Source organism: Ostrinia nubilalis, chromosome 16 (assembly GCF_963855985.1).
Source record: "Ostrinia nubilalis chromosome 16, ilOstNubi1.1, whole genome shotgun sequence".
NCBI classification, from domain to species: domain Eukaryota; kingdom Metazoa; phylum Arthropoda; class Insecta; order Lepidoptera; family Crambidae; genus Ostrinia; species Ostrinia nubilalis.
In genome coordinates, this window is record NC_087103.1 from 1,180,924 (window position 1) to 1,197,351 (window position 16,428).

General features: G+C 38.9%; 1 protein-coding gene across 1 annotated transcript; it reads left to right on the forward strand.

Moving 5' to 3' along the window:
* Positions 1 to 3,676: 3,676 nt before the first annotated feature.
* On the forward strand, positions 3,677 to 14,586 carry LOC135079227 (DDB1- and CUL4-associated factor 12 homolog). Its single transcript, XM_063973818.1, has 10 exons — positions 3,677 to 4,072; positions 4,538 to 4,694; positions 6,696 to 6,848; positions 7,615 to 7,736; positions 8,188 to 8,287; positions 8,854 to 9,004; positions 9,418 to 9,575; positions 10,283 to 10,439; positions 11,206 to 11,303; positions 13,180 to 14,586. Exons 1-10 carry the CDS (start codon positions 3,975 to 3,977, stop codon positions 13,330 to 13,332), a joined length of 1,347 nt encoding a protein of 448 aa, XP_063829888.1. The 5' UTR covers positions 3,677 to 3,974; the 3' UTR covers positions 13,333 to 14,586.
* The last annotated feature ends 1,842 nt before the right edge of the window (positions 14,587 to 16,428 follow it).

A 16,428-nucleotide genomic window follows, 5' to 3' on the forward strand; every position in this document is an offset into this window, starting at 1 on the left:
GCCCCTTGAACTTGTAGGAGCGAACACTATTGATGTGGGCAGTGCGCATGTCACGTTACTAACGTGGTCAAATGTTGGTTCCTTCGTGGCAGCTATTCGTCACTTCTGTGGTTTATGTAGACTGGGCTATGTAGACAGTTTGGTTAGGGGTTCGAATATCGGTAGGGGCAAATTTTAGTGAGATGACCTTAAGCATACATAGTTATCAACAAAGGAAGACCTACAAAATATACAAGTTCTGCTATAGGTAGAGCAAGTCAATTAGTTTGGGACGTGAAATAGGTACAGACTTATGACCTTAAAAAGGTTAGAAAAAGCTAGAAAACAATGAGTGCCTACTAGAACTGTATATTTTTTCAGCACCAACGTAAGACAAGTAATTACTTACATAATTTGGAGAGTCGTATTTTACTGATAAATTAGGTTACCACTCAAAATCATCCATAATAAAAATGGAGTAAACACAAACTTTAGCAAGTCTTCGATACCTACGTATTGGAAAAAATCGAACCCATAATATTTCGCCGTCACCCTAACGAGTTTTAAATGTACGTGTGTCTCAACATTAAAAGCATTTTATTTCCCGGAAAGTTAATTTCCGAGAAACAAATGGGGTCGCGTGCGGCGCGCAATCAGATGGACCGATGCAGTGGCCCGAATGTTTGTGTATGATGCATTGCCGTATCAACATCATACCTACAAGAATAACACAAACATGAGGTCTCACAGTGCGCGTGGATCCACATGGTGACACACGAAGCAATCACAGAGCTGTCTGTTCAACGCTGTGCGTTCGATTTGCTGCTTCACTTAAGCAAAAAAAAGATACTGACAATAGTGACCGAGTTCCTTGCGCTGCTTCTTCTCAGCACTGACCCATTTATTGTCCTGAAGCAGTGGTAGGGTTAATACTGGGACGTGTAAGTGCTTTATAAAAGCCTACTTGCATAAATAAATGAGTTTTATGAGTTTTTTTACAAGCATAATTAATTACTATGTCATCTTACAGTGCACGTGGAAGCACAGGGTCCCAAAAACCTATGCTTAGATAATACTTAGTGGCGGAGTGACACACAAGAACCAATCACAGAGCTCTATTCAACGCTATGCATTCGACTACGCATAGCGTTGCTGCTTCACAAGCTAGCATCGTCTGTGAATATGGATATAAAAACTCATCGAATTAAAGTCCTATAACTAACCTTCTAAAACTGGAACTACTTTTTCGCCACAGGACACAATGTTCCGCTAATATCACGTGCGCAGCTTTTACACGGTACTTTAACTGTAACAAACATCAAAAATCTGTTAAACTCCATACACAAAAACACCGGTTATGGATAGAGTTACAACTAAAGTAAGATGCAGCAGCATATAAACAATCTAGGGTTCTTTTCAGTCATTACACTTTTGACAGAATAGTCGTAGTTGTAGTCGTTATGAATGTGATTTGTTGTGAGCGGATGTTGCAATGCGATATCTCGCCATCTTTCCCTATTGGTAGATCACTCTAGGATTAGCGTAAATCTGTACCCATCTCAGTATCTTCCCACCAGTTCAGTAGCTCGGGAAAGACAAACAGCCATTGGCCTCACAATTAATCACAAGAAAATTAGATGAGTTCCAAGCTAAGGATCGTCATTTTACCAGTTGCAATGCAAAGCAAAAAGCAAATAATACTGAAGTCTGTTGATACCAACGAGCTAAAACGCAATCGGTGTTTCACACAAAAAAACTAGCAATGAAACCCAGTTTAATAGTTGCATAAACCTGCAATAACCTTAATGCATAGCTATGCATTATTGAAGTACAGTTTGCCATAATTTCCCGCTGGATACGAAGGAATAATTTCGTTACCCGCATAGCGCCGTGTCATCGGCCTCCATAGCTGCAGTGGCAATGAACTTACTGTTTTACATTTCAGCGTTTTTCACTTGCATAACACTAGCGTTTGCCCCCGGGTTCTGATTGTACGGTTTATTAGCAATCAGTCGGTCTTTGTACAACATAAACTTCACTTCGAGCAAGGAATGCAATCATGCTGCAGGGAATGAAGCATAGATGGATTCCTTAAGCAATTGCTCGTAATTTAAAGGGTATTCAACTTCAGAATTATCATGTTGTTCAAAACAAAGTTAGGTTAGATTTATTAATGAAATCTATTCAAGTAAGAAAGACATCGCGCAGGTGTCATAGAAGTCGTGAACTCACGCAAGCCGTAAAACAAAAAAATGTTGTTTAGTATGTAAGATTACTACTTATTCCGTTATTTAATAACGTACATGCATCGACAAAATAATAGAATTTAACTACTTTATTAAGTAACTCTACCATAATTAATTATTTTTAATCAGTACAATCACAGTTAGGTTATAAAAGACATTGCACTTGGCAACTTACCTGATTGAACCTCGCCACCCACGGCTCCGCCCGAGTGGAAACCTATTTGTACCACTTGAGGGCCATTACGTCCTTCCCTCGGCAAATAGAATACAAGTTATTGAGCTACAGGCGTAAATTGTCTGGAAACTGGAACGCAGTTACACAGCAAATGCAACCGAGTTTTAAAACCTACCTTCAACTCCGATTTGCGAGAATTTGTAACATCTCTACCTCCAAAAGTACAGAAAATTTTGAGAAATTGCTCATCAATGTTATGTAGGTAGTTGTTATGTGCTAAAATTTTACTGCAAAAATACCCGCAAGATAATAAAATCCAGACGTTACTTCGGACTTATCACGTTTTATGTTTGTTGGCAACATTTTTGATAGTTTCTCGTTAATGTAGACGAGAAGTTGAATTTTGAAACTTGATCACCATCATGCCATTAAGTAAGGAACTTTTATTAGTTAAAATATGATTAAAACTGGAGAACACCTTGATACCTACATAATATTAATAATAATAATATGTCACGCAAGCCTAAGTAGGTGATCGAGCCACATTATTTGTGCATGAAACATTGCTACTCATATTATGTCAGGCGCGTGCATACATTACATAACTAGATGTTAATTTAATAGTGTACTAAAACCTAGACAAACCATTTAGGGTTGGAGCCAAGGTCACTGGACGTCGCATTAAATAAAGGCAATTTGGGAATAAGCCAACTCCCTTGAACTGTGTCCACTTTTTGCCATTGTGACTAGCCGTTAGCTCGCTGCGTACCTACCGCAAACAACATAGCAATCAATAGGATGTGAAACATGAATGAAAGAACACATTTAATCTATTTGTTTTTGAGTTTTTAAGAAAGTGTGGCTATTAACTTAGGCGTATAGAGTCAGGAAATAAGGCACTAGGATAGATCTCCCAATCTAAGTCCTGTTTATGAAATAAATAATTCCGTTTTACTATTTAGTTTGGTTCTAAAATATTTGAAAAGCAACCAATTTATTATTAAAGCAACATAAAACAGAAACGAGTGTTTTGATTAACTACTTACATCGTGTTTTTATTGTAAAAAGTAAGGAATTAGGTATTTATTTTAAAACTATATGTAACAATGAATTAAAAACCTCTTACAAAAGTTTATTGGAATCGATAATCATTACCGGTTTCAATTGAATACGAATCGATTTATTATGTTACTAGTGTGTTACATGTTTTTTTTATATGGCAACATCGCATCATTGACTGACAGCCACACAGATTAGAGAGTATGTCTGACAGCCAGCTTTCCGTCAGTCACTCCGTCAGCGTAGTATTTTCATGCTAAAATTCAAGATTATTATTGGGATTTAGCGTAAATAAATCTTCAATGACCAAGTTTTCATGTTAACAAGTGTATCGCAAGTGCAAATAGTTAATGAGGCGGACGCAGGAAGCGTGCTATAGTTCGGACTCACTCATTGTAATGAAAAATGTCGACGCTGTATGGATCTACATACAACAGAACAAAACGAAAGTGACTAGTTGACCGTGTGTTGCTGGGTGATTATTCTCGTTCCTAGACCTAATTCCTGCCTTTAAAATGGCGCAGACCGTGAGGCGTGCCATTGAGGGCAGATACCCATCCTGTTACATACCAAGTAGAATAAAAGAAAGGCGAGCCAAAGCCAGGGCATTAAGGTAAGTTTTAAACTACTTCATCCAATTAAAACCGTGTTGTTATTCCCTACTCAGCATATGACCATGAAACTGCGCGTGGTGTATGCATTTATTTTTGCTGTGAAAATCCAGTGAGTTGTGTCCTCATTTCCATACAAAATTTCGTACATGTGTAAATCATCACTTTTAACACATTCGCGAATCAATGTGTGAGTAGAAAGTGGTTTTTATGTAATGAAACAAGGTTTTTTAATATGAAAAACATGTGCCAGCCTGCTAATAAAATATCAAAACACCATTGAATAGCAATTTTATTTCTACTCACAAAAGTATTCAGTATGGTATTTTAATAATCACTAATAAATTCAACTGTAATTCTAACATTTAAGTGAGTTGTTGTTGTTATAATTTGTTTTAAATATCAGAACCTGTAAGTTTATCTATTTATTCCATCAGTGATATAACGAAATTGTAATTTCCTTGCAGATTAGAACAACAAAGAAAGCCAGATAAGCCGGAGGACTTTGTGTGTTACTCGGACAGCGACAGCGAAGAGGAAACACCGGCACAACAACACCGAACTCTCTGCACCTCATATAATTTTGTGGATTATGTCCGCTCTAGGGAAATATTGGCTCCAGAGGTAATTAAAACTATCTAGAATTATAATTTAAACATATCTTCTTTCTAAACATAACTAATTTCATTTATTTAGTTTTAAGTTGTTTAATTGCAAACTTGTTTGTATCTTATCATTTGAAGATTTTTCTGAGTGAAGTCTCATGTTTTTAGATCATTTTAGACTTACCTCCTAGTCTGAGATTAACTAAATGATTTTTCATGTCATTGACCTGAATTTCTGAAGGAAAATCCTTTTTGTATGTTACTATTTACTTCAAGCAATCGATTCATACCAGGTACATTACAAAAAAAAAACTTGAACATGCATTAATATACATTTTAAGTAAAATTTTAAATAAAAAGAAGTATTCTATGTGGGACACAACATACTAACATTTTAAATCTTCTCTAAGATCAAATTGTAAAACTTTATCTTAGTATCTTATTTATTTCTATGAGATAAGAAATTAAACCAAACATTAAAATGTTAATTCCATCATGTCACAGCACAAAGTCAATAAAGAATTAGTAAAAGAGGTTCCTGCCTCGTCCATAGATGACTGATAAGTAGTGATAAGTTATAGATGCTACAAATAAACAAATAAAATTATACTGATAATTATTAGTCATTATGTGAATTAATGTTATTTATAAATAGCTATTTGTTTGTAAATAAATAAACTTAAAGTGACTAAACTGATACCATCTATTTCATCAGGAAATTTTGTTAAAAGTAGTATAAAATATGAATTGGTTTCTGAGATCTTTCCAAAATAAATTATTTTAGTACATTTACAAGAATGGATTACATTCAGAAACAACTGTTTTGGAAGCTTCTTTTAAGTATTAAATTAAAAACAATAATAAATAAGAAACTAAACAAAAATTTATGAATTAAAATAGATTTTGCTTTGAAATAAAAGAAGTTATGAACCCTATAAGATGCAGAAAACTCATAGATGAGCAGCCCAAAACAAGCTATAAATAGCTCCAGTATTTACCTTTCGCGCATTGCAAGGACGCAGCTTCGCTACATTGTTGCTAATCTTATCTGCTGCACTCACCCGATGCCCTCAATTTGACACCAACAATTATGCCCAAAACAAAGCAAGGTTACATTAATTATGCTATTATATCATGAATCATTAAACTATTCATCGACAATCAATAATTCTGAGTTTGTACCTATAGTGTTTGTTTTTTATTAGTGGAAAATTGATGTCCCCTGCTTGACACGCGAATTTTAATGCGTCATTTGATTGAAATCACGTACTCTCCATTGCTCTACCCAAATTACTAAAGCATAATATGAGAATCACAATTTTGTAACGTCTTGTATCGTTACAGACGTACATTAGTTTACGTTCTCAAATACTCAGTCAAATGTTGCACATATTGTATCGTAGCAGCCGCGCGCGCTCTAATACCCAATCGCAATGTAGCACGTGCTGTATCGTTGCAGCCGCGCTCGGTGGACCCGTCGTAGCGACGCGACGCATTCTGCCACACAATATTGTATTAGTTTACGACCCCACTGCAATGAAGCTTATGTAGCACGTGTTGTATCGTTGCAGCCGCGGTCGGTGGACCCGTCGTACGCGACGTGATACATTCTGCCTCACAATATTGTATTAGTTTACGACCCCACTGCAATGTAGCTTATGTAGCACGTGTTGTATCGTTGCAGCCTCGCTCGGTGGACCCGTCGTACGCGACGCGACACATGCTCACGCACGACATGTATTAGTTAACGCTCTCAAATACCCAATCGTAATGTAGCACGTGATGTATCGTTGCAGCCGCGCTCGGTGGACCCGTCGTAGCGACGCGACGCATTCTGCCACACAATATTGTATTAGTTTACGACCCCACTGCAATGTAGCTTATGTAGCACGTGTTGTATCGTTGCAGCCGCGGTCGGTGGACCCGTCGTTCGTGACGCAACACATGCTGACACACTACATGTATTAGTTAACGCTCTCAAATACCCAATCACAATGTAGCACGTGTTGTATCGTTGCAGCCTCGCTCGGTGGACCCGTCGTACGCGACGCGACACATGCTCACGCACGACATGTTCCGCGAGACGCCCGTCAACCTCGGCAACATGAACAAAGTGTTCTGCTCGCAGTGGCTCTCAGACAGGCAGGTCGTGTTCGGCACCAAGTGTAATAAGGTAAAATAAAATTTACTTTTTTGACTTTTCTGATCCACATTGACTGCTCTAAACCAGTTGTCCAGGATGGATGCAGTGCCTGATTCCCCTTAGATTGAGAATAGACAATATTGTGCTTTGTAATATGTATATCCAAAGATATTGTATCGCGGAAACGTTACTCATCATCACGCGCATAACAATATCGTTATCGCTATTTGATTATTATCTGTGGTGCGATCACTGCCGCCCCTATTTCGATCCGTAAAAGCGAGAACATCTCGCTCTCGCAACACGCAACTTTTCCCTGTTCGAGTGTTTAAGAAAAATTTGTTTGCCTCAAATATTTTCATATGGCTTAGGCCCAGTTTTATGATTCATAGTTAAAATTACAAATTGTTAAATTTTGCTACTAATGGTTAAATATTAACAAAATGTTAACTAATAGTTAAAAAATGTACTAAAAGTCAAGCTATAGATGACCCACGCTGAACTGTCCCACCAAACTCAATGACAGGGGGGCGCTACCATCGTTCAACTATATGGTTTCCAACATGGCAAAAATCTGAACCAGCGATCCGGTATTGACGGTGGCGCCCCACTGTCAATGTCATCGACAGGACAGTCCAGTATTTTGGAACTATAACCATTGTTCGAAAAACATTTTTTTCTGATATTTAACCACTTGTCATTTGACATCTGTCAAATTTGACCATTGGTTATTTTAACTACGAATCAAAAAACCGGGCCTTAGAAAACGACTTATTTATTTACTTGTAACCAACAGCTAATGGTATACGACGTACGAACGCGGTCGCTGGACGCCATCCCAACGCTGCGGCCGCGCGCGCCGTGGGCCGGGCCCGACCACCAGACTGGAATCCACGCGCTGCAGATCAACCCTTCCAGGTACATAGTGCTCTACTGTGGTTTTACCTAACTCTTCAGTCAGGGGGCTGACTTAGGCAAGTCAGTTTTTTTTGGACAGGGTGGGCTGGGTGTGCTTAGACACTTAGGGCTATATTTCACCGGGACACCATGGCGGCGCAACCAGTCGCCGGCTACCAACAAAATGTATACAGCTCTATAGAGAGTTACTCACCTGGTGTCCGTTTGGTTGCTCAAAGCTCTATACATTTTGTTGGTAGCGGCGACTGGTTGCGCCGCCATGGTGTCCCGGTGAAATATAGCCGTTAAGTGCGTAATATACGGCCGTTTTCGAGGGAAGTACCATTTCCAGGGTGGAGGAGGCTTACTCCCCTCCCCTTCCCCTCATCACTTTTGACAAAGCTACCATTCTTACGAACCTTGCTCTCCTACAAATATTAGACTAAAATGTATTTTTTGTATTTTGTTTCAGAACATTATTAGCCACCGGAGCGAGAAACTCGTGTGAACTAGCCATATACAGCCTGCCCACTCTCGACCCCGTGTGTGTGGGGGAAGCGCATAAAGACTGGGTAAGACACATCTCTGAATTTTATTTTTATTTTGTCCACATCAGGAATTAATCCTGTCTATAAATTGACCAAGTAAACTGTTGCAATATTTATGAAACAAACTCAGTTTTCCTATACCGAAAGCTATTGTTCTATTAGGGAGGGAACATGAGCCTTTTCCCTCTGGTAAATTTTTACTTTCATCTTCCTTCTTGGAGATTAAATGACTAGCCCCCATACACAAGTTATAAAATGTGAGTCTTACGCCCGTATTCACAAACGATGCTTGCTAAAGTGAAGCAGCAAATCGAACGCACAGCGTTGAATAGAGTTCTGTGATTGGTTTGTGTGTCACCCTGTGCGTCCACGCGCACTGTAAGACCTCATAGTAATGTTTGTGAATACGGGCGTTAATTTCGAAATTGTTATGCGGTTCCGGCGTTCTTTTATTTATTAACTTCACTCCTTGAAGAGCAAATCAGATATATTTGTTGCAAAATGGCATCAATACAACTAACAAGGCCACCACCATGTTTAAGTTAATGCAATCAAGTTCTGTATCTTTATTGTCTGATAATTCCATCCAGATCCTGGATATGTGCTGGCTGGACGACGAGTTCCTGGTGACGGGGTCGCGCGACTCCAAGCTGGCGTTGTGGCGCGCGCCCGATGTCGGGCCGCGATCCGCGCCGCAACACGATTATGTGGCCCCGCTCGCTATCAAGGAGTGCCGCTCCGGTAAAATAACAGCTAAAACCCAATTCATTAACAGGCAAAAAAAGAAGACAAGCGTTGCTAGTGGGCGCCTGTGAAATGAAGGTCACGTGACTCCCACCAGGTCTTTAGCTAATGTGGTGCCGCTCCAGTGAGATAACAGAGCTAAAACCCAATTCATTAACAGACAAAAAAAGAAGACAAGCGATGCCAGTGGGCGCCTGTGCACTGCAGGTCACGTGACTCACTTGGCTTAGTATCGATCGCCGTCAAGGAATGTAGCTCTGGTGAGATAACAGAGCTAAAACCCAATTCATTGACAGACAAGGAAAGTGTTTTTGTAGTCTTGAAATCGGTGCCTATTCTCTATGATTCGTGCAACCACATCTATCCAGTAGGCACAGTTATTTTAATCTATCTACATGTATCCGCTGCAGGCCAGAAGGTGCGCGCGCTGACGTTCAACAGCCGCTGGCGCGAGATCGCGGCGCTGACACTGAACGGCTACATCCACGTGTTCAGCGCCGAGAGCTTCCGCCAGAAGCTGTCGCGCAAGCTGCCCTCCTGCCAGGACCTCGTCTGCCTCGCCACGCAGGTACGTCAACGGGCTACATCAGTGGTTCTTAACCGATGGTCCGCGGACCACTGGTGGTCCCTGGAGGCATTCCAAGTGGTCCACGAAGACATCGTAATAAACAAGTGACGTGACGTGATGAGTCGAGTCAACACAATGCAAACGGCGCACAGTGGGCGAGAAATCGACCTCCCCTTTCATAGGATTTTGAAAAAAAAAAAAGTGGTCCCTGACAGACAGAAATTTAGTAAAACGGTCCCTCGTGATTTAAAGGTTAAGAACCACTGGGCTACATTATCCCCCTTACTTATAAAAGTTACACGCACGTTGAACAGTGTTTTAAAGTGACGTTTAGTATGGAAATGTCATTTTCTGTCACAAAACAGTGTTCAACTATTAAAGGAGTAAGCCTAAAGTTTCGAAAGACAGCCCGACCGCTGACACTGACACTGTGGTATTAGATTTCCATACCCTTTGGATGACACTCAAAACTCGATGTAGTTCAAACTTAGATTCCGGCCTGTGGTTGATTCATTTAAGTGCTTTGACCAATCACGAGCTCGAAAAAGAAAATGCTGCCATGCTCCCTTTACGATGGTACAATCCTTCTCTGGAGGTGTCCGTAAGAAGTACATTTGCCATTCGATTACACTATGGCTCACGAAATATTTAGTTATAATTTCGATGAATGTCATCATTTAGGATAAATATTGTCTATTTATACACAGGAAAGCGGCGTATACGCGATCGGTTGTAAATCCTACACGCTACTACTAGATTGCCGCACGCTACAGTCCGTGAAGAAGATCACGTCGCGCTACAACGGCTGCGGCATCCGCTCCGCCAGCTTCCGCGGCAACATGCTCACCATCGGCACGGGGCTGGGTACGTACACGCTACACGCGACGTCGTGTGCTCTACACGCTACAGATCACGTCACGCTACAACGGCTGCGGCATCCGCTCACCATCGGCACGGGGCTGGGTACGTACACGCTACACGCGACTACGTGTGCTCTACACGCTACAGATCACGTCGCGCTACAACGGCTGCGGCATCCGCTCACCATCGGCACGGGGCTGGGTACGTACACGCTACACGCGACTACATGTGCTCTACACGCTACACGCGACTACATGTATTGTGCTCTACACGCTACAGATCACGTCACGCTACAACATGTGCTCTATACGCTACACTATGTGGCCTACACGCTACTGAAGTAATATTTTTTTTGCAATTTATTATGCTTGTAAAAAGCTGAATATTTAGCAGAGTATAGGGAATGGGTCGCTTATATTATTTAATGATGATGATTAATAGTGACTGAGTTTCTTGCGCTGCTTCTTCTCAGCACTGGCCCATTTATTGTCCCGAAGCAGTGGTAGGGTTAATATTGGGACGTGTAAAAGCGCTTTTTAAAGCCTATTTGCAAAAATAAATGAATTTTATGAAAAGACGATCCAGGCCGTCCTAACTCGTCTGGCCAGCGTACAGAGTGTAGGCTCAAGCCTTCGTTGTCCAGGTGGACATCAAGACACGTTCCATTATAGTTTTTTTAACACATGATACTGTAAACAGTCACATACTAACGCAAACTGACAAGCGCTAACGTACACATCTATTATAATGATTTCATATTTATTTTCAGGTCTGCTAATGTTCTACGACCTGCGGGCAGGCAAATACCTAGAAAGCAATATCCATTCGTCCAAGACGGTCACACTAAGGGCTTCCAGAGGCTATGTAGTGAGTTGCTTCCATTTTTCTAAATATTTGTACGTTTTTAAGTTCTCCCAGATAAAAATGCGCTCCTAGATAAAAATGATTCTGATTTTGATAAAAGTTCATGCGCCGAGTTCAGGGATTCACTGAATATTATACTTTGATCAAATACATAAAACATATCAAAATCAGCTGCGATTGCTGAGGTGGTGCAACTCAGCATAAGTCTTTTTATTTTGTAAATTATACAAAGCTCTTGGCCTGCATCTTACAATGTTTACGCGCGTCAGAAGTCAGCGGGGTTACTCCGAAAAACTGTATCGGAAGTTTCGAATGTTGCCATCCCTCTCACGCATAGCGAGATGCCAGCATGAGCAGGCCTGTTCATCTCCGCGAGTTTACATCGAAAACAAAACACGCACGATGGCCCACCTACAGGATTCGACAAGGCCTCACATACGAGCGAACATTGACTCACGCACGCGTATTCTTGTGTATGATGGAAGAAAATAAAGAAAATGGTGTACTACTGTGCAGTATTTAAATGCAATAATAATAATAAAAACACAGTTTTTTTTATTTTTTTTATGCATAACAAGGCAGGTATTTGACACAGTATATATATGAGCTAAAGCAGTACGGAAACTGAGCCCTTTCGGCGAGTTAAATACCTACACTTCAACTGAGTGTTAGGGTTGGCACTCTTAATCTTTATAAAATTAATAAGGTTCTTACTTACTTATTTATTAAAACGTTAATTATACATAATCGAATAAATTGATTAAGTAGGTACTATTAGAGGCCGGTAGAAGATCTATTCTCATAAATAAAATACCGGATACTTACTTTCACATAGTACCTATTGCCTCATTTTAAATACAGTTCATCACTTAGTACAAAAGCGCGCGGAGCAAATTAATTACTTCTTCTTCTTCTTTTCGTGTCGACAACAAACCTACACAGTGTCAGCCCAAAACTCCGCCAAATTACTTTATCAAATAGAACACATAAATTGTTAAAAAGCGTAATTACGTAATTTAAAAAGAACTATTACAAAATCAGATGTAAGCACTTTATTTAAAAAGTAATATTTAATCATTTTTACAATTCAGAATTATTACGAAGTTTAAAAAATGAAAATTCTGGTTTTGAAGATCTGAGTTCAAGCAGCCGTATACTACGCAATACACTCGTGGCATGTTTTTAAAAATACAGCGGACAGCGCAAGCAATAAAATTATTATTAAAAAACACAACGCGCGCGACATCGCGACACTCGCGACGGATGGACTGCGAGGTTCGCTTAGAGCTCGTGTAAAGCGTGCGTCTGTGTGCGTGAGTCTGATTTCGAGCGTTTGTATGAAGCTTCCGTACTGTTTGATTTATCTACTGTGTATTTGACCACAATCGCACCTGATGTTAAGTGGGATGCAGTCTAGGATGGTACATATCTGCCCTGTAAGTGCCTATTCACTCTCGAATTCACTAGAATGTACTTTTTAAGTTGCCTCAAGACACTGAGAGGTAAATAAGTACCTAGTTAATATTATTCATGATAATTCATGCTAAATCATGTATTTTCCGCAGTTTGGCACCTCACGTGACATCATTTTACCGAAGTCAGCCCTATAGCTTCGGCGCAGTGCCGATCACTGACGTTTGTCAACAAAATGGTGCTTGACTCTTGAGACAGGCTAAATTACACCATATTGTTAATGACATTGAGCATACATTTTTTTAAATACCTTCGCGAAGTAAAACTTCTGTACGTAGTACTTATTTATTATTCTGTGGTAGTACTTATTATTATTTTGTGGCATGAGCGACGGTGACAGATAGAATTACGTAAACCGCGTATTTTTCTGTAACCTGTTAATAACGTGTCACGTGTGTTTCTCCAGTTTCCGGACCAAGAAGAGGACGGTTACAACCAAGTAAAGTACGTGCCAGCCATCTACACACACTGCTACGACCACTCTGGGACGCGAATCTTCACAGCCGGCGGCCCGCTACCCGCGACACTCGTCGGCAACTATGCTGGGCTATGGCAGTGAGCCCACCGCTGGCGTGTGGGCGTGGGCAACTAGACCACGCCCCATCCCGGCTGTGGGATGGAGTATGGAGGTTGATACCTAGTTAAAAACTTTATACTATACAGGGTGTTAGGTAAGTGGGTATATGAGCCGACACCAGCCCATGTTAACATGGGCATATTAATGGTATGGTGAAGTCAGAAAATTGATGTCTTCATTTTAATTATTTTAATTTTCATACAAATCGGATTTTATAAAATTTATTTTGTATGAAACATAAAAAAAAAAGATGATATAAAATTTCTGACTTCACCATACCTTTTATATGACCATGTTAACATGGGCTAGTGTCGGCTCAAATACCCATTTACCTAACACCCTGTATAAAAATTTGTACATAAATTAAGATCACAATCTATCCCAGCTGCCGGTCTCTGGTTTAGTGATTCCTAGTTTAAATGTTTGTTAAGATATAAAAAATAACGCCCAAACCCAACTGTGGGCAACTGGTGGGCTATAAATACTACACAAAATCGAAAAGTCGCAACCCCAGCTGTGGCTAAAGAACTAAGCTGGGCTAATTATTCTAGATTAAAACATTAAAACTAAACAGAATAAAGGAAAAAGACCACGCCCAATCCCAGCTGTCAGCTTTAAACAAAGCAAATAAATATCTATCTATCTAATCCCAACTCTGAGCAACTTTCGCAATGTATAGACATGTCAATATGTGTAATGAAGTAACTACGAATCGCATGTGCCTCAATGTCAAACACAAATGTTATTTTACTACTGTTAGTCATCGTTATAGTTTTCTGAAACTAACATCACATTTCGTGACTAGAAACATGATACATAACATCTGTAACACTACATTTAAATCACAACGATTATTGAAGAAAACTCAAGCAGAAAACCAGTTTTTGGTACCAATTTTATAAACCAGTCTCATCTAGTTAGATTTGTAGTTGAGTTACCAATTGTGTAAATGGGCGTGACTTAAGTAAGCCACGCCCATGTCTTATGAATCGGTGCGGTTTGCACTTGAAACTGATATAAAGCCTTTACTAGTTGAACCCGAGCACAACTTTTTATAAACCAATGTCCATAGACCACGCTAGAATTGTTTTAATGTAATAAAAATGTGTACGTTTTGAAACGTGCATGAGGGATAAATGTGAAAAAAGCAGTGTGGAAAACTTGACTAAAGGATTTGACGTAAACGTAATTAGCTAATAAATAAAAATTGGCAAATTTTGTGTGTATGAGTGTGTAATAAATCGATGGCTCCTACGTATAAGGGCGAAACTGCCGCTTACGCCTTTTTCCAATTATTTAAGCAATGATTTCACTTTGCTCTAATCTATAACATCAGTAAGAAAAAAAAAATTTTTTTTCCATTAGATACAAAATAAAATTTTAGGCAAATAGGCGTATGTGCAAAACTACGCCACGTATAAAGCCCAATCATACGATTCGTCAATCTATACGAGTAGTTGCTTACATAAACATATATTTTTTATCATCCAAATCTTAAATAAAGCCATGAAAATATTTAGCAAATTGTTTTATTTATAAATTATGACACATTATATAGTTATTTAATTTTTAGCGTTAAGAGTCGCATCTCAAACTAATTTGAAAATTATAAATAACTTGAAAAAATCGAACTGCCTAAGGCATCGTGGGTTCAATTCCCGCCTTAGGCAATTCGATTTTTTCAAGTTATTTATATTTTTTTTAAATATGACACATTATGTTAAAAGACCTAACTAAATCTCGAGCACAGTATATGGGCGTATTTGCGTTAAAACGTAAAACGGTACATTAAACGACTTTTTCTAACTGATTTATTATTGATATAGCACATGATAACAATTAAAATAATTACATGCATAAATAAAGAGAGTAATCGCTTAAAATATTATATTTACGTTGTCATTTAAGTCTCTTTACGTTGAACAATATACATGAAATTATAGAAATATGCCGACGTAAAAGGGCAATGCGTAAAATCTCAAAATATATAAGAAAAATATAAAAATTGATAACAGCAGTAGCAAAAGCATTACATGTTAAGGCTAAATGTGAAATTTCATTAAATTCGTTTTAGTAGGTCAGAAGATATGACCCAAAAATATGGTTCTGGCCACTAAAATGGCTCTCCTGTAAAATTTACTTTTTTCACTTACGCCAGTATACGTAGGAGCCATCGAAATGGGAAACTTACTTCCGAAACATTGAATTTACAAAAGCCAATATTTAATGTGTTAAAATTACGTCATATTTTACAGCTAGGTACATGGCTAAAACTATTTGTCATGAAAGATATTTTCTCGTGTTGATTTGTGCTCATCTTCCACTACAGTTTTGATATTATTGTTTTTACTCTAAAATATAACATAATCACCATTTTGAGTGGAATGTATTATAGGCCCAGCGAAAAGTTGTATGCTGTGTTTAGTTTTTTTGTACATAATTGTCTTTGTGGGTCTGAATAATTTGTGTAATTTGTCTTATTTTGACTTTTTTATACAAATAATATTTTCAGGTCGATTCAGTTTTAGGTTTTGTGGACATGGCCCTTCTAGATTTGTAAATAAATTATTTTGTGGTCACAAACAAGTTGTCAATTTATTTGTATAAAATTAAAAAGAAATATGTACATATTTATATTTGGATTGTTTGTATAAAATAACTTGTATCCATCGAAATTATTAACCAGTGGGCCTTTCTGATTTTTCCCCCAAGTATATCTACAGTTTTGAGCCCATCAAGTATGGGGATCTAGTGCAGCGACTAATAAAATTCGCTAATATCGACATTTCTATAGTCGATTAGAAAATTACCTTCATAAATCTCAAGTTCATAAATCCCATTATTTTTATCTAAAGTCCTCCATAAGTTTTTCTTCCTACAAACGTAGTTTCTTCGCTTCATAGGAATAAAGTTTATTTTTGTTTAATTATAAGTTAAGTCATTTTTGACGGAACTACGTTTGTATGGAAGCATATAGATCACGGTAACAACCGATCTAGTTAATTGCGCACTTGTCAGCCGTGACGTCAAACCAACGCTCTGGTACGGACTAGGCAAACGCGGGGAGGTGTGCGGATA

Excerpts from the sequence above, each read along its gene's own strand:
- LOC135079227 (XM_063973818.1), top strand. The coding sequence starts at position 3,975 with ATGGCGCAGACCGTGAGGCGTGCCATTGAGGGCAGATACCCATCCTGT. Across the intron at positions 6,849-7,614 it reads TCGGCACCAAGTGTAATAAG|CTAATGGTATACGACGTACG; the intron begins GTAAAATAAAAT and ends TGTAACCAACAG. Across the intron at positions 7,737-8,187 it reads CTGCAGATCAACCCTTCCAG|AACATTATTAGCCACCGGAG; the intron begins GTACATAGTGCT and ends ATTTTGTTTCAG.